General features: G+C 39.5%; 3 protein-coding genes across 16 annotated transcripts in view; 1 reads left to right on the top strand and 2 right to left on the bottom strand.

Moving 5' to 3' along the window:
- RPS6KA5 (ribosomal protein S6 kinase A5) overlaps positions 1 to 7,234 on the bottom strand; it is a 72,413-nt gene extending 65,179 nt beyond the window's left edge. For both annotated transcript variants that reach the window (XR_011726250.1, XM_071745775.1), the window contains exon 1: positions 6,720 to 7,234. Coding sequence is in view for 1 of the 2 variants with exons in the window: in XM_071745775.1 (XP_071601876.1) it covers positions 6,720 to 6,792 (73 nt within the window). In the remaining variant the exon portion in view is untranslated. The remainder of the gene's footprint in view (positions 1 to 6,719) is intronic.
- Positions 7,235 to 7,807: 573 nt separating this feature from the next.
- Positions 7,808 to 25,185, top strand: part of DGLUCY (D-glutamate cyclase) — a 41,809-nt gene continuing 24,431 nt past the window's right edge. For 2 of the 13 annotated variants that reach the window (XR_011726246.1, XM_071745764.1), the window contains exons 1-2: positions 7,809 to 8,191; positions 11,432 to 11,569. Coding sequence is in view for 7 of the 13 variants with exons in the window: in XM_071745764.1 (XP_071601865.1) it covers positions 8,035 to 8,191; positions 11,432 to 11,569 (295 nt within the window). In the remaining 6 variants the exon portion in view is untranslated. Of the gene's footprint in view, positions 8,192 to 11,431; positions 11,570 to 20,961; positions 21,048 to 25,006; positions 25,163 to 25,185 lie in introns of those variants that run through there. The other 11 variants (XM_071745773.1, XM_071745762.1, XR_011726248.1 and 8 more) reach the window with 10 other exon arrangements.
- Positions 15,018 to 25,185, bottom strand: part of GPR68 (G protein-coupled receptor 68) — a 57,184-nt gene continuing 47,016 nt past the window's right edge. Inside the window, exon 3 of the transcript XR_011726249.1 lies at positions 15,018 to 15,271. The gene's annotated coding sequence lies outside the window, so the exon portion shown is untranslated. The remainder of the gene's footprint in view (positions 15,272 to 25,185) is intronic.

The following is a 25,185-nucleotide window of genomic DNA, read 5'->3' as shown; positions in this document are numbered from 1 at the left end:
GTCACCTAACACCAACTTGTCTAAATCACAGCAACAAAGGAACATATGTTGCTTTCAAAGTTATATGAACACAAACTCGAGATTATCCCCCCTACTGAGTGAAGAGTGGGTGTTGATCTTTGAAATAAGCCAAAACTAGCACATTCCTTTCCCAAAAACAAAACAAACACGCACACAACCTTCTCCCCAGCCCTCCCCCCCCCCCAAAAAAAGGCACCATATACTAGAAACCACACAACTACTGCTTGTTAGTCATCAAAGAAAATGCATTTAGAATGTCATACTTTTTTTCCCTGCTAAATATAAAAATTTGTTTGTAACTTGTTACAGCAACTGAGAACTATTTGTGAAGGGAAGTGAAAAATACTCCAGTCCTTGAAATTGGACAATCACTAACTAGTAATTGTCAGGTCTTAGGTTAAAAAAGAACACAGAGAAAAACAGCAAACATGCACACCATTCTAAACTTGCATCAAGCAAGAGAAAATCCAGTTCATGTTACTCTGATCTCTAAGATGACAACTTTTATTTAAAATTAGAGAGAATTAAGACCATCTGGATGAAAAAAAAAAAATTAAAAATATTAGATCCCACAAAGTTGCTGATCCCATTCTAGAAGGCCTGAAGACAAAACTTTAAGCAGGCAAAGATAAAGACCTCTGAAATACTAGCAAGGCAGAATACAGTGTGTGGACATTCAGAAGCATGAAATGTTGTGTGGAACATGAAGGAAACAATCATTACCATTATGAAAACACACTGAAGCTGCAGAAGACTATCACACCAGAGTTATCATTTGTACATCAGAATCTGAAATAAAGATACAAGTGCAGATATCTGAGTTTAATGATCCAGATCCACAACAGGCTGAAACACTCCATGCTAGGATGCATTTGCATTCATCAGCAGCAGCTCTTCTGCTACTACATAGATGATTTTGCCATGAGGTTTGTCATTACTGTGATATGAATCACTAGAAGGTCAACTTAGAAGCACCTCCGTGGTTAGCTAGAAACATGATGTGCATTAACACTGTACATCACATAATAGCCAAAGAAACCCAAAATGTAATTAGGCAAGATGCTAATGAATAAAGTTGTGAATGATTATCTACCACTGAACAAATTGAAATAGCCATATCAAAATAACAGTTACCTCAACACTGGACATACCTTTTTAAATGAAATTATACCTAAGATACAAATCAGTTTTGGTCTTCATAATCAGAAAACAGAACAGCACTTTGAAAACAATACACTTTATTCAAACACAGGTACTTTGGACACAGTGCTAAAAATAACAGAATACAGATTAATTTATCAACAAAAGAAAGCAACTGACAATTTCAATTTTGACAGAATTAATTACGAATTAGCTTCTGTGGACATTAACCAGGGAATATAAGAATTACCTTCAGAATCATCCTCTCTCAGGTAAAGCTTTTATAACCACTTGTCCAAGCTGGCACAAAATATTTACAGACTTCAACAAAAAAATGAGAATGGGAAACAGTAACAATGGATCCGAAAACAAAACACAAAACCAAACAAAGTGAGGGAGTACAATGCAAGTCCTTCGTAAACCAGGTCATCTACCTTGTCTACCGAATGAGTCAGAAGCAAAGAAATCATAGGAGAGCTTGCACCTCATCATTACTATTGTATAATCATTTAAAAAGAAAAAATGTTTACCATCACATATCAGATTATGCTAGCAATGAAGGGTATCCAACAAAAATATTCATATGAAGAATACAGCTGGAAATCACAGCCTCAGATCCCTAGGCCCTCTCCTTAATTTAAGCAACTCTGGCAAGAGTTTTCAGTATTCCCTTCTAAACAGCATTCTAACATGCATTGAAGTGGCATATAAATCTCCTAACTTTTTTATGGAATCTAGCATGAGCTTTTAAACCATCATATTTGTAACACTCTAACTAAGCTAACCAGCAGGCTAACTATGAAGACTGCAACTACTAGTTCTCAATTATAGTACACATCTTGTAGAGTATCACTGAAGCGATGAGAGCAAAGTGAGAGAAAAGCACTAGGCTCTTTTACAGATCATTTTAGACAAGTTTGTTAAATTCCAAAGGCTGAGGAGAGGATAAATAATCATTCTTCCCCTTCATAATCGAAGTTTATCATAATCAAAGCTACCAGAAGATAAATAATAAATTCCGAGGCTACAAAACACTTTTACAAGTAATGATTCTGTAAAGAGTAAAATCCAGATATTTAAGTTTTTATTAAGGATGATTCATAAACTTACTATCATAAAGCACTCTTTATACTTTCCACAGCAACAAGAAAACACGTATTTTAGTGTTCAAAAGTGAAAAGTAGAAGTAAAAGCAATCCAAGCTTTGATATCCTCTATTATTATCACTTGATTTACAGAATTACTACAGTCAAAAAAATGTCTTGCAGAAAAAAAAAAAAATTAAAATTTTCTTTAAACTTTTATAAAATCATTTCCTTTAAAAAATAGGATACTGTAGAAGTGCCTGGTACAGCTCCATAGAAGGTCAAATACTCTATGATTCATCACGCTTTTTAGTCATAGAAATTATCACAATGCCTTACCATGTAACAGTTTAAGTTCTAATCCAAGAAGGAAAAATTAAGAACTTGGAATACTTAGACCCTGCAAATAGTCCATGTTTTGCTTTTTGTAGCTTCATACTGAATTGTAAGTTAGACTATTGGACTCAAGTGAAAGTTCCAAATTTTTCTGCCTCTGGAGCCCTGCAGCCCATTGCAATGGTGGCTTCTGGCCTACTCAGGCCTTTTTGCATGTCATGTGGTACAGTCAGACAAATCACAAACCGAAGCAAGTTATTGAGCTCAAAGTTTGTGATAGCATTAAAATGAAACCAGTAACCCCTTGCCAAAAGAAAAACAACAAAGTCTTAAATCAAAACAAACATACATACTGCCTGCTTATCTCCCTTACATTCATGGAATGTCTCCTAAGTTCCCTTCAAGGTCCCAGATGTCCTGATCTCTGCCTCTCTCCAGGGCCTGCAGATGTGCATTGCAAGACAGGCGGCCTCCTATCTAGTCACATACACTGAAGGATCAGGACCCTTTGATACTATTTAAATTTTTTTCCAAAAACAGAACTACAACAGAAAGTGAGGGGGATCAGTATCACTGGCAAGAGTTCTAGATCCTAATTTCCCAAATCACAAGTCTTTCCCTCTATGCACACATCCTTCCCTATCACACAGGGCTTCCTCTTTGCTATAAACGGCATTACCAGGAAACAGGAAATCTGAAGAGGCAACAATTTTATTTTTTCAATGTAAGTAACACATAACTTCTTAGAAATAAAAAAAGATTAGCAATTATGCTAATGCTGGTGTTAGCCTTTAAAAAATAAAATGTTTACAAGAGTCCAAAACCAGACTTTGCATAAAATTTCTATTTCTTACTATTTTCACTGGAGAGCATCAGGGACAGTCACCAATTCCTACCATTTCATCTTTGACATATTTTTTCTTCTACTTCCTGAAAAGAGGCTATCCCACTTTCCCCCAGAAATTCATTTCCTTCACAAAGTGAGAAAAGATGGTGACTATTCTGAAGCTGCTGACTTGTGAGGTTCCTATTAAGGAAGAAATGGTGTGACAGGAGGAAAATGAAAAAAAGAAAAAAAAAGTTACCCAATACATTAGGAGAAAATCATCATTTACCAATGTGTCCTAAAAGTCACTGCTGTGTCTAACCTGCAAAATAACCAACTGTAGTAACAATTATTGAACCACATACAGGTTTGCACTTTCCCCAACAGGAACAGTGAATGCTGATTCCTTTCATGATTAAAATAAAATATATATATACAGAGCAGTGCCCAGTATTTGCAATACAGCAAATCACATGGCATCTCATAGAGGCACCCAATTTCCTTCCCTATCACAGGCCCAGTCTACGTGCCTGTGAAGTGTTTTTTTCAGCAATTGCTTTTTAGTCATGCAACGAAGGAGTTTCAGGGCCTTAAGAATATGGGATAAAAAACAAAATTAAAGTTGACCTTACACATCAAAGCTAGCACCATAATTTCTAGGTCAAAGTTTAAAAGAAGTCAAATCACGGTATTATAGGGTTAACAATCAACTGGAAGCTGTGTAGAAATAGCACTGCATGCGCCCTAACTGCGCATTTCCATACGCCGCAATACTTGCTCGAAGGTAACAACAATCATCTGTTTAATTCTTGAAGATATTAATTTAATCTTAAATTCAAGCTTTATACTATGTTCACTCACTCACTTGACCATAATCAATGCCTGTCTCTAATTCATTTAGTATTTTAAGAGTAATTCCATGATCTAAGTAATTGCAAGTGCAAAGTATAACTCTAGGCTTACCTGTGTCCAGCTGATTTGAATATACAATTCTTTGAGACTGTTATCAAGAGGTTCAAGCAACAACTTCCATCATATGAAAATGAGACACTCCCTTCACAAAGAAGCCACTATTTCTACCACAATAGCACATTCTTTCACAGCACTGTGGAGACTGACCTCTTTTTCATCTGCCAAACTGACAGCTACTTTTGATATGTAATTCTAAATCATAAAATTAGTCACAGAGCTAGCAACATCAAAGAAAGAACACAGAGAGGTGGGGAACACTGGAATCTTAACAAATTGCACATTAAAGGGATATTTATGGTATACAACCCCAGTACTTAAGAACAATGAAAATACTGTCTCTGGTTCTAGTTCTTGCACATCCCCACACTCTTTCCCAAAACAAAGCAAAAGCAAATAACCATGCTGCAGACAAGCTGTGATAGGTTGACCACAACCAGCAGCTAGGAACCCACACAGCCAGAACCAATACAAAAAGAATTAAGAAAAATATCTGAAGTATCCTACAGATTATTTATATATTTCTATATGAACAGAAGCTGACTGCAATTTTTCTCCTCAAAGTCTCAGACCATTGTGTTTCAGAGAAGTTCTGAAACAGCATCTTGCTATGTCTTGCATAGCAATGACACTATTGACACCTTCAGGAGTAGGAGTTTCCCAGGAGTACATGAGCAGCTCCCTCCTCCACCCTAATGCTCCAGAAATAGACAAGCCATTGCTAGAAAGCATTTTTCCGAAAGCAGAGTTTTCTAAATACTTAATAAGGAGAAGAGAATGAGGAGGAGAGAAGCCAGCAATTCCTATTAAGCTGAATTCCCAAATCTTAAAAAGGCACAAAGAAGTCTAAGATTTTAAAATTAAAATTCAGGCACTTCTGAATCTATAAAGCTCATAAGATCAGGATAAAAATGAAAATTGTTTATTAGGCTATATTAGACAGAGCTTTGTCTAGTTTATGTGCTGTGTTTATTCCTCAATCTTTAAAGAACTATCCCACTGGGATATTTGCTGTCTCAACTTTTATAAAAAAGAAATCTAGACATAGTTAGGTAAATAAATAGTATAAATGTGTTACACTTCCTTTCCCCCTTGCCTCTTCCCCTCCTGCACAATGAAATCGAGCAACACAGAGAAACAAATATGTTTTCCACCAGTTCTTTTGCTTCTTCTTGAAAGAAGGAAACTACAGTCCCTTTGGTTTCTGCGTAGCTATCAGGAAGAGAGTCTGGTTTTTTTGTGGTTTGTTGTTTTGTTTTGTTTTTTCAAAGCTGCAGTGATAGCTACGTTCCACTGGGGCACCTCCACAGAGCCCCTAGACCGGAGCGACAGGGGGATAGCAGGCTAAACGCGACCGAAGAGACCCAGCCCCACCTGCCTTCCCCATCCATCGGCCCACTAGAGACTGTCAATTACATAAACCCGGAGGACGGTTCTCTCAAACTTCTGTGATTAACAGCACCGTATACTTTCACTTCACCATGAAGAAAGGACATGAGAGAAAAGGAACGAAGAACATGAGAGAAAAGGAACGAAGAACATGAGAGAAAAGGAACGAAGAACATGAGAGAAAAGGAACGAAGAACATGAGAGAAAAGGAACGAAGAACATGAGAGAAAAGGAACGAAGAACATGGGTTAAACGCACCTCCACTGCTAATAAACACAGAGAACCCACATCTTGATTATGTTTTAAAAGCACATTTAAATAAACAGTAAAATCTCGACTGATTCCAGTATTCAAGTTACCTGGAAACTTCTGAGAAGCCAATTCCCTATTAAAAATACATAAAGACCTTATCCAACAGTTACCTACGACAGATCATTTTGGCTGTATCTTAAAAAAGTCGTGTTATATTTCACGTGTTGAACATGTTGTCCAGGGGTCTTCAAGCAACTATTAGGCTACAAGTAGAACCGTAGACTGAAAAGCCATATAACTCTGCGGCTACATGTTGGCACGTTCCCCTCCCTACAATTCCGGCATTTCACTGTGAGGTCAGAGAAAAGCTGTCACATAAAACATCATTTCGGACTGGAAGAAACATCCACCCCTCAGGCTCAACACTGATATAGCCATAAATATCAAAAATACAATTTCAATTTTTGAAAAAAATGGTTGACCCTCATCTCCCTCAGAGATTTCCCTACTGGTCCCGATCAACTCTCTTGAACCTCCTTCCTCAGCACTTCCCTAACTCCCGGCAGCCCGGGCCCCCTCCGTCACCCCTCGCTCTTCCCACCGCCCTCCCCTCAGGCGGGAGCGCTCCCCTCAGTGTCCCCCCCGCCGATACCCCACACACCCACACCCCCGCCATGACCTCCTCCGCCTCCCCCGCTCACCATTCCTCAGCTCGTGCTTGACGGTGAGGAGCGGCAGCTCCGCTTCCTCCGCCGGGCCCGAGGGTCCCTCCATGTTCTCACGGGCGGGCGCTCCCCCGCCGCTACCGCTCCCCGCGTGTGTGTGAGCGGAGGCTGCGGGACGTCACCCGGCCCGAGGCGGATTTTATTTTCCAGGGGCGCTCCGAGGGAGCGAAGCCATGCAGGCGCACTGAGGGCGGCTGTTCTCCCCTTCGCCTTGAGAAAATGGGTGGAAAAAGAAAAAAAGAAAAAAACAGCCCACACTACCCAACAACAGTTATTAAAATACAGGGAGGCACACGCACGTCGGCTTCCCTCCCCCGGCCCTCAGAGCCAGCCCAGGTCCTTGCGGCTCCCCTCCCCCTTGCGCCGGCCGCCCTCCCCGCCCAGCAGCAAGGAGCGGAGCGGAGCCCAGCCCGGCGCGGCCCAGGCAGCCCGGGACAGGCAGCGCGCGCCGGGAGGAGGGGGCGGCCTCAGGAGCGGCTCCTACTCAGGCGCTCGCGCCCCCTCCCTCCCTCCCTCCCTCCCCCCGCCGGGCGCTCATTGGGCGCGCGAACCCGCCAACCCCGCCGCCGGTTGGGCAGAGGCCGCGCGACGTGCCCCCTTCCGCCGCGCGGCGCGAGCCCCGATTGGATCCGCGGCTGCGCCAATCGCTGGCCCCGCCCCCTCCGCTCCCCCCACCCCGAATCCCTGTACTCCCTGATCTTGTTTGTAAACATTCCCGCCCGCCTCTCCCGCTCCCGCTGCCCCGCTCGGGGGCGGGCGCTAGGTTGCCTTGGTAAAACAGGAGGCGCTGATTGGCCACCGGGGCTGGCAATCATCTGGGCAAGCGGCGGTGGCGCCTTTCCCTCGTTTTGCGGGATGGTTCCATTGTACTTGAGGGGGGGGGGAGGGGAAGGAACGCTCGTGGGCCTCCCCACTCGCAGTAGCACCGGGGGGGAGCCGAGCAGCTCTCCAGCCTGGGCGGGGGGCGGCGGGCGGCGGGGAAGCGCTGGCGGGATGCGGGAGCAGGGTATCCCCTCGCCGATGGACGCGACAGGGCAGGGAGGAGCGGCGGACGGACGGACGGGCGGCGGGGCGGGAAAGGAAGGGAAGGATTCCCGTAGAGTTCTGACCGCCCGCTGAACCTCCGCCTCTGCGCACGGCGGGGGCGGTGTGTGCGAGCCCGCAGCAGCGGCCCGTTCGTGCTGTGCGGCACGGTACGGCACAGATCGGCTGGGATCCCGCAGCCTCCTGGTGCTGGGGCAGCTGCCGCCCTCAGTGAGGCACGTCGGTATGTCCGCCCGCCTTCAGGCCAATGCTCAGCGCCGAGTGGCAGCGCCGCGGCCGTGCTACGCGCTCAGGTCACGCAGGCTGCAGGGACACGGGCAGCGGGGTCCCCGGGCGCCTGGCACCGCTGAGGGGGCTGCGGAGAGGGAGGCGCCCAGGGTCGTACCCGCCGCCTTCGCCCTTAGGTGAGGCCTGGGCTGGGGGAACGTGTGGCGGCCGCGACCCGACCCGACCCCAGGGCAGTGAGCGGAGCAGTGATCTGGGGAGGCTGCAGAGGCTGAATTTACTGTGAGATAAACCGACCCGTGTGATCGCTGACAGGTCACAGAACAAAAGCTTCATTAGCTCTCCCGGCTCTGCACCGTGGCCTCCCTTGGTGTGATGTGAGGTGGGAGTGGGAGAAGGCGCTGGGGGGCACATCCGTGTTCCCAGTACACGTTGCAGTGCTTGGGGCAATGTTCACCCGCTCCTCTTAGCTTCGTGGGACACACTGCCCTGGCAGGAGGTTTTCACTTCGTTTTTAGGGAAGATGTGTTTCAAACCATATTAGACCTCTTTATCTTACTGTAGCCTATCAGTCTGTGTTGAAAGCAATCTGATGCATCTGAAGCTGTCCTCATTCCCTTGAGACAGATCACACAAATCACTTTTCTTTCCATTTCCTGTTTACAGTAATTTCTAACTTGTTCCTTCTGAATGCTGTTGATCCCCGTCCTTTGACATGGTGTAACAATTGTTAATTTGCAATGCCATGTCACATACAGCAGCTGTATTCTGATTCTGGTATATCCAGCACCAATGGAATGACCTGTCTTTTGTGAATGCTTTATTCACATGCCAGTATTATATAGTTGTGTGTGTCTGCATGCATATATGTTTAAAAAAAAAAAAAATGCATGTACATATTTACATATACACTTCTTTACAGTTTCCTGTAGAGAGATTGAGTTGAACTATTTAAAGTTGGTAAGAGCTTTCTGCCATAGAATTGCTTAAGTACCACAACTTGGTTTTAGGGCACTTTGGCAAATAGCTTTCTTCCCAGAAATTCAACTTACTATCTAAGGGTTTCAGAGTATTCCTGGTAAAACTTTTTAAGGTCTTTCCACATAGCACTGCAGGTATTCTGTTGAGGTATCACCCTGTAGCATATGGTACACAGGTAACTTCATTGAAAACATCCACCCAGCTACGGCTTTTATGACAGCATTATATCAAGACTATAAGTATAGAAAAGAAGATCACAGAAGACACTTTCAGACTGAAAAATAATTGATTCACTGACTTTTGTCACTTGATTTTAGAAGACCCTCTGCTTCAGAGACAGTAAATGCTACATCATAATATTAAAAGGGAAAATAATGACAATGCAAAATAAATTAAGTTCCTTATTAAATTTTTGCATCTCTAGCGAATGGCTCCTTCGTACAAATAGTGTGGAGTGTCAGTTTTACTTTTGCTTTTCAAGGATTTACTTCTGATTATTCTGTGTTCCAGATGTTACAATTTAAACAGACTAGTACTTTATTTCATTCAGTGGCTCTACTAGCCTACACTTCGGACTAACTGTCCCTGGCAGCCACAGAAGAGAGAAACTGAAATCTGACTCCACTCTGTTCTGTACTAGCTCTCGGTATGAGTGGAGCTGGCAATGAATCCAGTAGTTGTTAGTAGTCTTGGTTTCAGATGTTTATAGTTCACCAAGACTTTATCTGTTTATATGCCTCAGGCTGAAACCTTTCTTCACCTTTTGAATTTCAACTAAAGCAGCTTTAAAGAATGAGGTGACAACTCTAAAACATCAAGGTTAGCAATCCGCAACTGTGGTAGTTGCTAACTATTTACATAGCAAGACACAGTGACTACCCTGTATATTTGTGTTTAAGTTGTGACTGGGCTTGGAAAGTACTATTGCATGACCTGGAAGTCACTGAAAGACCTGCTGATGCTTGCACCTTGGAAAAAAGTAACTGAGCAACATGGTAATTCCATTAAAAAAAAAATTAAAAAAAATATTTTTTACATAACAATCTCTCCAGTGTCAAAATACTTTTGCAGTGAGATTCTTGTGTTGTACCCAGAAACAGCAAAGCAGCCCTACTGAGTGCTTGGAAAGAAACACACCTTTTGACGGTCAGAGGAGCTATTTGCACAGAAACCCTAAACCTCTTGTCAGTAGTCCATGAGTACAAGATTTTGCTCAATTTTAGTTTCAAATGAACTTCTGGTAGCCGTGGAGGATTAAATTGGATCACGGGCTTGATTTAAGAGTGGACCTACCTTTAGGGAATGGTCCAAACATAGAGGGCTGGTTTCATAGCCTTTGTGTTTGAAACAGTGTTACAAGGCTCTGTGATTGTGAAAGGGCACAGTTTTGTCAGCCTTAAGGGTAGATAGGATTTACAGTTAGGTGGAAACATACAAGCTACATCTTTTCCAGAAAATAAAGCAGGTTAAGACTTATTCTTTGGGTGTCAGAGCTAGTGGCATGGCATAGCACAGCATAGCTTGCATGCACACAGCTAAATTCTTTCCCTTTCACTACAGGGTAGCCTTTTTCATACTGCCTGATGGATTTATACGGATTGTAAACTGTTAGTGAGCCACTTTAGACCCCAACTTGTACATGGACATTGCCTGGGAGACTACATCCAGCCATTTCTGAAAGGATGCCAGCAGTCAGAAGCATAGATAGTCATGTGCCTGCACTCAGATTCAGCCTTTGTCCTATTTAACTATTAGTCACAGCATCAGATCAGGGAGGAAATTTCACTTGAGCCTGCAGCCAAAGTAGGCATATGAACATACAGAAACAGGGATGGGCTATAGACCCAGAGGGAGTACAGACTGGTCTGTAAGAGATTATTTTATAGTTTAGAAAGTAAAACCACCCTCGCTATGTAAACTGTGCTTTTGGAAGTACAGCTCTGAGTGCAACTTAACTGAAAATGTTACTTGCATTTTAAATACTCATAAATGTGTGTGCTAAAAAAAAAGAAAACCTATTTGTATATAGTGCATGCAATAAATTACTTCTCTGACTTTAAAAGGAAAAATATTGCTCTAAAAATGATCTAAAACTATGGAGCAACACAGAGCAACTCTCCATAGTGTAAATACATTTATTTATTTTTTAGTAGCACATTCATATGCATATGGTAAGAGCAAGCTGACAGGTCAGTCAACCAACGGTTCAACGTTTGGGCAGAGCATGTGCTGCAAGTTTGGGAACATGGAGTAACAGAGTTCTAAAGATAGATGTCCCTTCTCCACAGCACAACTGTTCAAAACTATGTATTTACTTGCCATTCCTAATTGTGAAGGGAGGGAGGAAAAAATGTTGTGGGATATACCCACATGGAAAGATATTACTGAACTTCATTTAAGAAAAAAGTGTCACAACATTTCCTTTTTATTTCTAAAAGAGGTGGTGTGCCAAGCTGCTTTGAGGGCTGAGGTGAAATTGAGAAGCTCAGTTCTGAGAGGAAACAAGAGGGAGAGAAAGAAGAAAATGAGTGCTCTAGCTGCATGCTTCCAAGGTGTCACTGCTTTACAGTTCCCAGGTACTTAATTTACTTTCTTTCTGAAGGGGAGCTGCATATGAAAAGCAGTCTCTATAGACCTAAAGTTGGAGGCAGCTGGCACTTGCTTATGGTCATTGCATTGTTGCAGAAATAGGTGTTATTTTCAAAGTACAAATGTTGGAAAGCCAGGCGATACAAAATGTTCCCCTTAATCACTCCAGGGAGAACGTTTGCACAGCAAGGGCAAAAGGATCAAATTTTGGAAACCTAAACATTCATTTAGGGAAGGACTCCCTTTGAAAGGCAGTCGTGACATGAAACAGCTTTTGTGTGAGATTTCAGTACACTGTTAGTTCTAGTTTCTAGTTTACAGATATCCTAAGTCTTTTTTTTTAAATTTGCTATTGAACATTTTGTGCTTGATGACTGTCCAAAAAGCAGATCAAGTAGGTAGATTGGCTGTTTGCAGCACTTTTGTATGAAACTGCTCTGGCCAGCCATCTTATCTCTCTGAAATTACTTAATGTCTTACCATGAAAGGAGAAGTTTTGCTACATCCAAGCCTAATAATTCTTTTAACGGAAGTGTAACTCTGTCAGGAAATGGATCGTTTCTTGAAAGAGCACATGTAAGCGAAGATGTGTTACTGATGATTTGGGGGTTATATCTTTGATTAAACTGAAGTCCTCTTTAGTTTAGTATTAATTTCTTCAACAAAAATTCATTGTTTACTTTCCTTTCAGTTACAGTACAGCTACAACTTATATTCTAGGCAACACTTTCAATAGCTTAACTGTTAAAAATCTACATGGCTTTAAAAAAGAAACAATTTAAATACTTGTTGTGTTACTTGGTCTTTGATGAGGAAAAGGGAAAACGAGTACTGTCCAGAGGGGAAAGGAAGCAGCGCTTTCTATTAAAACAGAAGCAGGGGGTTGTTTCAGTTTTTGATCTACTTGAATGCTTTAACTGTGCAGAGATGAAATTTCTAGTTAATACAAAGAACTTACTTTTGTATCCTTATCCTCACTCACTCACAATAATTTGAAATTATTTTCAAATTTGTTGGAAGAAACACAGCTGTTCTACATAGTGGTATCATTAAACCTCTGAGTAATACTTACTGCAGTGTAATTAAACTCAAAACCATTTTCAGAAGACTCACAAGTGAATTCTCACTATTTTGATAATTGACTGTAAACTTTGGAGAATGGGGACTTAAGAAAGGTGAAGCTAACCAAGGTAATCTCAAAGCTAGAGATGAGGCAATTAAAACTTTTAACTCAGCATGGAGACCATGAGTACATCCTCACAGCTGCAGAAGCCAAATATCTACTTCCTACTCCCAAAGAAGGAAGCAAAAAGATGAGAAAAAAGTGATTAAATGGCAGAGCTTAAAGATATACATTGCAGTTACTAAAGTAATTAAAGTTATTAAAGAGAAGCTGTGGGAAAGGAGCTAAAAGCTAAAAGAGGTACCACATACAATGAAGAGGGAAAGACAGTTTTTGAAAAGCATGAATGAAAACTGTTTATTTCCACACTTTTTTTTGTATTGACATATTTTAAGATACTGCATCTGCTAAATTACCATAGAGAAAAAGACATCTAATGAAGTGACCAGTATTACAGAGGTCCACTTTCTTCATTTTCCCTTTACTGTGACAAAACTTATATAGTTATTGATTTTAAATTTAGTCTTTTAAATTTTAGAAAAATAAGATGTTCCCATGAATTGAAATAACAGAAGATAAAATCGTGAGTAGATAGACTAGTTAAGATAAACATATTATAAACGTAGGTGGTATATCTCCTGGAGTTTGGAAGGAACTTGGAGCTCCTCAGAAAAAAAATTCAACTACCAGATCAGGTGACTGAAAGGCACCTCTTAACATAGTGTAATAGTGCACAATATGATTCAATGTAAGAAACATCACAACTAAAAACTTCTTTAAAAGGACCAGGAAGATATTTTGAGGAAAGGTTTGAGGTTTTGAGGAAAGATTAAACCTTTCAGTTTAAGGAGCAGGGGGGAAAAAGTTATAAAAACAGTAGATAAATATGATTCTATGAACACACACCAGACATGAAATACTACCATGAAAAATCAGGTAGTAAAAGCAGGATCTTTAATAACAGATTTTCAGTATGCTTTTTAAAATGGGGCTTTAAACTGAAATTGCGTAATTGACACTGGGACTGTAAACTCTAGGATTTGGGATTTGGCATCAGCAACTTTTATCATTTCATTACTGTTTTTCTTGCATTTTTCATCCCATACTGATTTATTGACATACAAACTCGGCTATGTCTAGTTCAGCATCAGCCCCCATTTGTTTGGTTTACTTTGCCAGTCGCTCATTTCATCTGATGAGCATAATGATTCAGTTTAAAAAGAGTGTAAAGAATTGTTACCTTTTATCTCTTGCATGCTTTTGTTGGATCTGCCCGTTTCATAGGCAAACCTAGTATGTGATGCAGTTGTTCCTCCACCTCAGGATGTTCAGTCAGATTAGCTGTAGGTACAGGTTATGCACCAGGCATTAGCTGTTCTTTGGGCTTTCAGTAGTCCATGCACAGCCTCATTGCTTTTTATTTTTTTATTTTTTCTTAGGGCTTAGAGGGGAAACTTAAGTTATTTAAATGTTAGAATCCTCGGTTTCATTACACCTCTTTTCTAATTCAATGTTTTCTGTGACAGTGTTTCAAAGAGGATATCAAAACCCCAGTCTGTCAGAGGGCATTTTACACTCTATTTTTAAATTCCTCAGGATTTGCTGTTTCACTGAAGTGTTAGGCTTCTATGCAGAAAAATGTCCCATTAAGCAATTTTCCTTTGTCTGTCATTTATTAAATTTGGCTAAGAGTGAGGTTTGGCATACTCTGCTTTACAACACAGCACATTTCAAAGTTACTTTGCTGTTGTGACTGCTTGTTAACATATTGATGGGGAGCATTACAGCAGTGCAGACTATTGACACTGTAAATAACCCCATTAGCTCTGAGCTACTTCAGCCCCCTCACCTCCCAGTGTTTTCTGTGATTTAATGAAGATTTGTACTAATACTACATCCCTCTCCAGCTTCAGAAGGAACTTGTTCCTATTCAAGCAGATTTTATTATACTGAATCCATTATGTCATTACAAAAACTGTAATAAGTGATTTGCTTCCCATTGGACTCAGTATTGCTTTCCTGTGACTCTAGGAGAGGCACCTTCAATTTTCTGGAAGTCAAATGGGGTGAATCCTGCAGACTCTTAGGGTATTACTTCAACTTAATCATTTGTTCTCTTGAGCAATATATATCTACAATGTGGCCTTATGATGTCTTCCCACCAAAGCATTTGGTTTTGGGTGATAGTTGCTGTGAGATGCTTTCCATTATTTTCCAAAGTCTTTAGATTATAAATTGATTAAAGTGTTCCCCTGTGTGAGAGTGTTTTTCTTTAGCTAGCTATGTGAATGAAGACAGCGGGCAAGCATGTGGTATCAGTTTGGTTTATACATAGGGCAAAATAATTGCTCTTGGATAGCAATTACCAAAGCAACAAAAATACAAATAATTTGGGGTTGCACATGAACCCACTGCAGTCCTGGAGGGGCAAAAATTATGATCCTCTCCCTGCTTTTGATGATAAACACTAAGCGAGTGTTAATCCCTTATTTAGTCTCGTGTTTCAAGCCAGACAAGGAACATGCTTTCTGTTGCCTTTTTTGTATCCTTTTTGACTTCAGATATCCTACAAAAAAAAAAAAAAGTAATCATTCCTCTTCTAAGGCAATAGTGCCTGATGTTCCCATTGCCTTTCTCTGCAGATGTAAATACCTTCTCACCCCACCCACACACCCCAGGAGAGCAGCTTTCCCCCTCTCCTGCCTCTGCTACAGTAGCAGCAGCATTCCTTTGTCTCCAGTTACAGAGTCAAGGACATGATTGTCATAGTTGCAGGTGTTGCTTTTTATCTGCACATCATCAGTCCTCTGTTTTAATGCTCTTACCTCTCTGGGTTGAAGCTTCACAATGAAGCTTCCCTCTTACATAGTTGAAGCTTTGGGCTACAATTCCATCTATTTTTTGGACGTGTTGTTTTGCTTGTTTGGTTTTGGAAACCTTACTCCTCTTGAGATTCTTAAAAGTGACAAATATAGAAATTATATAGCCTTTTAAATAGAACCTTGTCTAGAATAAAACCAAAACATTTAAAGAAAGTCTGCCTATTCATCTTATTAGTAATCTTACTATGTCTTCTTCACAGAATGTTGATTGTTAATCCTTAGCTATTTACTTCAGAGAGGCTGATCTCTTGTCTTTCTTGGTTGTTTATTTGTCTTCCATCTACCTATTAAGTCCACATACTCATGAAATAAATATCCCAGCAGTGAAGTTACCTACAATATTCATAAGCTGTTTCAAAGAAGCCACAAACGTATTCTGATTTATTACAAATAGATCTACTGAATTCATGCTAAATGTTATATTATAGGTGATACTGAGGTTATTTTCATCAGCAGTTTCAATCAATAATTGAAAACATATCCTTGTGATTTTAGTTGCAGGACAAGTATTCAGTTCAGGTAAGATATTGTATCACACTGCAGTAATGTTGAAGAACCCTCACTATATAGGTTGGCACTCCTTTGTGCTGAGCAATATGGACACCCAGAACCCAAAATTTATCATTAGTGTGCTATGATGAAAACCCTCAGAGCACAACTGAAAATTGGAAAAAAACAGACTTTTTCACTGAAGCTGATGATTACTGTAAAGATCAGACATTAGTAGTCCATCAAATATAAATGTCCATTGAAAGCTATAAGCATGGTATCCTCTCTATTGCTGTTAAGTTTTAAGACGCCTAAATTGTGTCTTCTGCAGAGCCCAAGAACCAAAGATCACTGAAGTTAGATGTATTTCTGTTAAAATGCTTAGCTATTTTTCGTATATATAGATTACATGGTAAACAATGTCCAACTTAATGCTGTTTGGTTTGTATATTTTCTTTTGTATACTTCGTTACCACAGAAAAGTCACATACAGATCGTTCTGACTTTGAACTATAAGATACTCACTTTGAACTGGCTTTTATTCTTTGAAATTTATGCAGTCTTGAAATATTTCTCTTTAATTGAGAAAAGTTTGGGTTTTTTGACCAACCATGGAATGAATTCATATATATTATATATATATTTTTTTTATATACATATACACACACACACAGACTTTTTTTTTTTGCCTAGAGTTTGAAACCAAGTACCCATTGCAGTAGTTTTCTTCTCCAAAAGGAGTGGAAAATATTGTGTAATGTTTTCCAAACTGAAGCTGAATCTTTTCAGAATGCTTAGTTTTTAAACTTTCCAGTAAATGGAGAACGAAAAAAAAAAAAAAAAAAAAAAAAGCATGCTAATTGTTTGATCAGGAGGACACAGATTTGCTAAATTTTATATCTAGTTTCTTATTCTTTTGTATGTCTTTTGGTAAACTATATTTTCAATGTGAAAAATCTTACTTCTTGCCAGTCTTGTATTTTCACACTCCAGTGAACTTGCATTATTTCTGACAATTTTCCCATGGACACAATGATTGTATTTCTCATATATCTGCAGTCTGAAGTCTTAATAGATTCAAAATTATCCTTGCATAACAAACTTTCTGTGTCAAAGTCAGTTAATTTACAAAGACGAGTATTATGGGAATAGAAAAGAGATTTCCATTAGGGAAATTTAGCAGCAGAGAGTGGAGTTTGAAAGTCATTAACTATCATCATCCTTTCAAATGTTTTAGTAGTAGTAACAATTTTTTAATATCAGCCTTCTACTGCTCCCTGAGTCTGACTGGAAATCAGAGCATGTTCTAGTAACTGATGCCTGTTCTTCCTTTTAAATGGTCAAAAGTCTCTCCTCCCTGTAGTGAGAAACAACTTCAGCCTTTATTGAGATTATAAAGTTCTTTCATCTTTGTGTATTATAAATATACTTCCTGATGGGTATGATATAGAGATGTGTTATGCAACATAACCCTGCTCTATGTGATTTTTGCTGGTTTTATTTAAAGGTAACTGAACTGTTACCCATTTTGTAGATTTATCTTTCTGTCCAGAAATGCCAATCCTAAATAATCTTATTTTCAAAATTCTAGGTAGTCCCAAAAATGTGTCTTCATTTAATTACAGTAAAAGAGAAGCTTGGCCTCCGTTTTAACCAAACTCCCTACTCCCTTTCCCCCACAGTCAAACCCTCACTCATCATTTGGGCACAAAACCCATAGATTTTCACAGTTCAGTTTTTTCCAAATGTGAATGCTTTATTTTAATTGTACATTTAGACTTGGAACCTGTTAATGTAAGCTGCTGAGTGCATTTAATTTGTCTTGTCTTCTTTTTCACTACATATAATGCATAGTCTGACCCTTCTTTAGAAGAAGATATTGGTGGTAATAGCTAATTAGTTGTGCTTCACTCAATAGGGTATATACTTATGGAATATCTGTGTTTGTAGATTGTATTATCATATAAAGATAATTTAGTTACTTGTAAGTGTATTAGCTTTGGAACTGGAATCCTAGCAAAACAATCCATGCAAAATTCTTGGCTTTTGCATTTAGACAGTGGCCCAAGTAAGTTAACTAAGGAGGTAGGTACTAGAATCCATATGAAAGGCTGAAAACTGCAGTTATATGGGATAAAGCCCACTTGGCTATCAGTTTTTATATTAACCTCTACAAACAAAGAAATCACCCTTAGCTCTGAAATTCCTAGAAGGATGTATCAGCTAAGTTTTGTCTATGTTTGCTCTGATTTTAAACTCTTCTTCTAAACAGCCCTTACCTTCTTGTTATTTGGTAATGAAAAACAAAATTATAATGATATTAATGTCTCTTTCATATCAGTTCACTGATACTGCAGTATGATGAATCATCTCTTTACTTAATGATGATAAAAGGTATGAGGGTAATAGGCCTACAGGTCTTAATCTATTTACCCATGGAACATAGGGGAAAGCAGTAAAAGTTCAGGATTAAATCTATGAGCTAGAAAGGTGAAGTGTGTATTTTTTCAGCATCTTGAGTCCTCTGATTAAAAGTTTAAGGTAATTGGGAATTTCTTTTTCAGAAGAAAATGCTTCAGTTTAAGTCCATCTTCCTTCTAGACAGAAGGCATGACTGCAGCCTAAGGCTATAGGGTAACTCATTCTCTACTTAATCAAGGATTATTCTTATGGATGACAGTTGCCCAGTGGGATTACATCATATGCTGGCATTGAATGATTGTTAGGAATCAGAAATGGAGAGCACCAACACACCACTTGCAGAACCTCTCTTCCCAAATTCAGTGTGATTGCCATTTATCTGTAAAACATCTGCACAGGAGACAAAGCAGCACTCTCTTCTCCATAGGCATTTAGGTCATGTTGAACCTTAGAGTCTATGTGTTGTTATGGATATTACTGCTTATTGCTATTCCTTTTTCATCATACTGCTCTGCTCAGTGTGGGACAGTCAGGCCCTGTTCTCGTGTCGGTAGAGTGCAAATGGGTGTGGGGGTGCCTGTCTGCACCAAACAGACCATCAAGAGCATCTGCCAGATCATTATGACAACTATTGTTGCCCCATAGTGCCATAGCTGCCAGGTATGCAGTCATGAATACGTAGTAATGCAGCCATAACTTGTCTGAAACTTCATGGAGCCTTTCCAATTGAAGTGGGTGCTGCAGAACGAAGCTGTCCAGGCATCCTTAATGCAAATTACACTTAATGTGCAGGCACCATGGATGCTTCATGATAAAATAGCAGTTTAGGTACATGTCATTTGCTACTACATAGCACAGTTACTAGCAAATCTATCTACACTTCCTGGAAGTTGCAGTTAGGTTATTCTTGCAGAGCCTGCTACTGATTCAGCTGCTTATCCAAATGGTACTGCTTAAGCCAGGAGTTTCATCAGGGAAATGATGCTTATTCCTTCAGGTTGCATTACTTCTTGGTCTAAGAGGTGAAGGAAGCAGTGGAACAATAGAAGTCAGTATCTCTCTAGCAGAGATATTTGTGAAGGCAAAAACGTTAGTGACTGTATCTGAGGAGAATTGCTTGGTAAGGAGCAATAGATGCAGTAACATGGTGTAATCCTGAGGGTAGCCTGAATTACCTTACAGCAGCAGCATGATGTGTTTTGGGGAGCATGGTACTGTTTTTATGGTGTGTTGGGAGCAGAACATGACTCGCCTGCTTACCTCCAGATGGAATTTCTTGGGAGGCAGAGGCACTCCCATCAGCCCCGTGACCATGCAAGATGTGACTGGGTGTAACCTGGGCGGTGACATTTTTTCTTATCAAAATAAGCACCTTTGCTGCCTTGCAAACAAAGCAGTACAATGGACTGTACTTTGTCCTGTAGACTTCCACTTTCATTCTGCATGAGTAAGACTGGGAAGAAACATTTTTCTCATTTTTGGAATTTTCATCCATCTAGTACTCATCTTCTTGGCTGCAGTGTGCAGGATGCTGCTGGGTGTCCAGTGCTGCTGCGGGGTCAGGGGGAGAGGCTGCTGATGGTGGCCTGCAAGCAATGTCCTCCTGCATGCTTGGGCTGCCTCAGTGCCAGAAGAAGCCAAGACAGAACTGGTGGCTGGACCCAGCCCAAAGAACTGTGGAGCAGTTCTACTGTTCTTCTGTAGCTCAGTGTACATTGGGAAACTGTAATTAAATACCACCCTCCTTTTTTTTTTTCATTTTCAATTTCTTGAAGTTGAATAAGCACTTCTTGTCACCTTATATAAAAACAACTCCTGGTAGATCATTTGCTTTCTCTTACTGCAGCTGGTGAGTATTCCTGTAAGCAAAGTCGAAGGCCTGAAAGTGGCATTTTTAAATGTCAATAGAAGGCCTATTCTCCTCTTATTTGTGTACCATATCTTGCCAAAGATGCATGCAGATGAAGCAGCTGTTCTAAAACTTGTTGACTGTGTATTTTTATAAGGTGATGGGACAGGGTTTGTAGGTGTCAGGGTATGACCCAAGGTTTGGAACAGTGAGTAAAGTTATGAGGCTTCGTCCTTTGCAGGATAAAAAAGCCTGACCAACCAAGATTTTGAACAGGTTGTTCCCATGGAAGGGCAGGGCCTCATTGTGAACTATTCTCTGGTCTCCACCCATATTTCTCCACCTGAGAAATTTCTGCTCCCAGAGCAGAAGCTGAATGTAAAATTACAAATGTGGTGGTAGGGGTTTAGGGAATCTGCGCAGGGAACGACAAACTGACACTCAGCACTGCCTGAAATGTCTGCTTTGGAACTGGTAATTGCTTTCTGTTATTTGTTCTTAATATAATGGGAGAAACTAAATGTTGTGTGTCTTTTTTTGCAAGTAAACAAGGTTGCATCAAAATACATTGATTCTACCATGAGTTTCTCATCCTGCATGATCTCCAGTACAGGCTGCCTTAAGCAGCAGAGACAACACTAATGGAGCCTAATTTAAACTTCTACTTGCAGCCCTCATCTAGAGGTGCCTAAACTTAAAAGGTAAATACTCTGTATTTCAAATGTAAATTTTAAAAAAATCTTTGTTTGCTGGATGATCCACTGTCTGAAAATACACAAAGCACTTCCTCTTCAGAATGATACACAAAGCACTTTTGTGCTTTGAAATGATTCATAGCAGATGGGGAGAAAAAGGATCATTAATTGATTCTTCAAGTAAAACAGTTGCAAGCATAACTGAGAGACCTGGTTGGAGAATGAGGTGGAGTACATTCTCAGGGAAGTTTATGCTTTTCACAGAAGCCTCTTAGTAGAATTTCATATCAGCCTGATGATTAAGCAGCAGGTCATTTTAAACCATGTTTATGTTAACAAACCTCACATTCACACTAGGGCAAGGCCTAGTACACAAAGGGTTTGTTAGATTATAATTAGTTTAGATTACTTTCCATTATGTATCAGTAAAGGCAGCCCGTGGGCTGACTCATGTTTCAGGTTACCCTGCTGTTCCTGTTAGTGCAGCAGAAGTTTCGGGTAAGCTATCTGCCTGACAATATCTAAAAAAACCTGCCCAGCAGTGACCTCTGCACTTTTTTTGGCCTATGAACCTGTATGTGCCACCCCCCATTCTTATTAAACTTTAAACTGAGTATAGGGCAAAAGTGATATAAAAAAATACAAGATTGAATTTCATGTCTTTCAGCTCCTTGCAAGCGAGACTCTAGATTACACTTTGAAAAGTCACTGCATTAAACCATATTCTTATTAGTGTCTCTGTACCACTAGGGAAACAGACCTGTACTCTGTGACATCATAAACTGGTATTAACTATTTCACAGTCTTCAAGCTGACTTGTTTGTTATTCTTGGAAGCAGTACTTTTTAAAGGCTGTTTATTCTTAGTTGATTCATTTTTAAAACCACAGAAATACTATATGGTTTTAGTTTTACTTCATGAATTTACTTGACACATGTAAAGGCAGAGCAGGCACACTGGAACTTCTGAAGGATGTTTTAATTCTTCTGTGTTATATAATTTTTTGATTCATTTTTATCTGGTGTGGTCTAGCACAGCAGTTTGGACACACCCACTGCATCTCTAAATGTAATCTTCCTGACACTTAAATGACATTTTTCCATTTTCTTGAGTAATGAATAATTTACAATCTGAGCCTAGAAAGAATCTGTGCTCATATCTAAATAGCTGTAAAATTAAGAGATTCATTTTTCCATGTTGAAAGCTCTAAAGTAATACAAGATTTCACTGCACTTATTTTTCTCTAAAGAGATGCTGCTCTGCAGATTGTAAACATGCTTTATAAATTAGAGCTAAATCAACAATTTTTAATGTAAAGATACATAACTTTGCAAGGCTAGTTGGTGGTGCCACTGTCAAAAAATCAAGGAGGAAATAATTAGAAAGATTATGCTTAATTTAAGCCTATCTGTAATAGAGAGACACATCTCTACATACAGGTGTAGATATTGTGGTTTAGAGGAGTCTGCATCTAGTGTAGGAAACAAACTATAGGAAACTATTTGCATTTACTGTGGTTTATAATTTTTTTAAGTTAGATTATTTTGTCTCAGACTAAGAACAGGAAAAGCTTATTTTAAAAAAATGAGAAAACTCTGAGAGAGGTAAAACTGAGGTACAGTTGAGAGAAACAGCAAGTATATAATTTGAGCTAGGAAGAGGAGAGACAGCATCCAAATTCCTCTGTTGCCAGAGGCTGCAGTCAGACAAACCAAGGAAGCAAACCAGGTCACTCCAGCTCAGTGTTGTTGAGATAGAGTTCTGAACTCAGGGAGGGAGAAGGAAGAGACAGGCATGCTGTGGGCAAAAGAAAGAGGGAGGAAAGGAGGACTAGCCTGGGACATGCAAACTATAGGGTAGTACAAAGAGGTTACTCTGTCCATCATACAAGTCACCTGAATGACAAGGCAACTTGTCTGGAACTTTTTTTCTTGCTTCATGTTGGGTTGGAGATTATTTGGCAAAGGTGGATAGTATCAGTCATTTTTTCCAAGCATTACTGTGGAATATTAAAAGTCTTACCTAGATATACAGTGACTAACTTTGTTACCAGATATTGCTTAAAGGTAGAAACTACTGAACATCTAAGAGAAATGACAGGCAAGGGTATGCCTCTTGAGAACAGCAGGTTTTATCAACAGAATAAAGTAACATTCCTCTGAACATGCCATTTTCCTAGCATTACTTGTGGAATTCAGGGGAATCAGATGCTTGTTCTTTACAGTTACAAAGATGAGCTTAGAACCACTTCTGTTCCAGTCACCTCAGCAAAGATCAGCATCTCACCATACTCAACTCATGCTCTGAGAACAGCATGTAGAAATGGTTAATTACTTAGAGCTTCACATGACAACAATCAGAATTTCCGAATTAAAAAAAATTCACTCACCAAGTCTGACTTTCCTGATAATTGTTGTTGTCTTGGTAATGGAATACTTTGGAAATCAGTTGGGCCAAATTAATCAGGTAGTGTGTATCTGCTTAACTCTGCAGGAGTGGTGCTACACAAATATATTTGTGCAGCATATATAAATGAAGATGTCACCTAACAATTTTACATTGCTTATTAAAACCAGACCCAAGATCCATTTAGAACTTTTACCAAGGGTGGTATAATCCGTACTTCCTGACTTCTGCTTTGATGCAAAGAAAATTTTTTTCTTCAATATGTGTATCTTTTTAATATAATGCTATTTCAATGTAATATTGTTTCTGACAAGATGATTCATTATTCTGACCTACTGATATGGCATATGCCACGCTGCCATCATTGTTGGATTACACAACTCCTTACATCATTCTTCTAGATCATTCTTGTACATTGTTATCTTTTTCCAGCTTTGAAGTTCCTTCATCCCTGTCAGGATCTGAAAGTGCAGCTCAGGATATGGTAGTGCCCGCAAATCAGTAGTGGGTAAATATCACTTCAGTGTGTCAGACAGCAGTACATTTTGATACTTATTCACTGTAGTTCAGTATGTAAAATTTCAGCACTACTGATAGTCGTAAATCTGTAACTTGTTAGCCACTTGCTGTCATATCAACCTAAAACTTTAAAGGCCCTAAGCGTATGCTGGTAAAATCATAAAAGTACTGCAATTTCTGCTACTGGGTGCATATTTTATGGGGGGAGAACCCACATCAGATATGGACATAAAATGTGATAAAATGCCCAGCTGATGACAGTTTTTGTTCCAAACTAGTTTTCCTGAACTGCAGAATGCTGTTCAAACCCAAATGAGGTGGTAGTTCTTAAAGCCATCAATTCTATAGATGATTTTGTTGGTTTCAAAGATGCTCAGAAATAAAGAAAAACAGTCTGAAATGTTCTAATGACACACCTGAAATTTTTTATTAGGGTCGCTGTATTTAATTTAAAACTTCTTGATTGAATAATTCTAGACTAGAGTTAGAATTTCTTTTTGCAGTAAGAATGATGTCTCTTAAAATGACAATTATAGTCCTGGATTAGGGCTCAGACAGATTTCTAAATCCAATTTCTGGTTATTTTAAAATGTGTATTTGGAATTGTTCATGATTTTGTAATGAAGACTTTCTTCTGTGCGGCATATGGAGTGATAATGTAAAAGCAGAAAGGATGGGAAGAGTTATAAATTAGTAAACTAGAGTTTGGGAAAAAAAATCAAGATTGATTTCCTTTGGCTGACAGTATTATATAAAGATTTCAGAATTAAGAATAGATATAAAGCTTACTCTAGATTTCAGTGCACTCAACTTAACCTCACAGAGTTCTGCAGGCTTTTGGAAACATTTTGGACAGACAACATACAATGAGAATAGATTTTCAGTCAAAATATGTAACTACTCTTATTTCAAGTTAATTAAGGAGGGAGTTGCTCAGAGGTATACATTTTCACAATAAAGTGTTTCATTTAAATTCCACTCCACTGTGAGAATGAAACTTTGTGCTATCATAATTATAGTACAAAAACTGTGAAACTTTAACAGAAAAGTTAACTTTTGCTAGAAGGTTGTAACATCTCACTGTGCATTAATGTACTGGCATTTTTAAAAAGAAGCATCACAGCTTCTATGAAATTTATTACTTCTTATGAATGACATCAAGAATGGCTTCTTCTGAATTAAAGAAAAACTTCGAGGTTGGTAATCTGATTACTTTGAG

The sequence above is a fragment of the Heliangelus exortis genome, chromosome 5 (assembly GCF_036169615.1).
Source record: "Heliangelus exortis chromosome 5, bHelExo1.hap1, whole genome shotgun sequence".
NCBI lineage: Eukaryota > Metazoa > Chordata > Aves > Apodiformes > Trochilidae > Heliangelus > Heliangelus exortis.
This window is presented reverse-complemented; position numbering and strand designations above follow the sequence as displayed.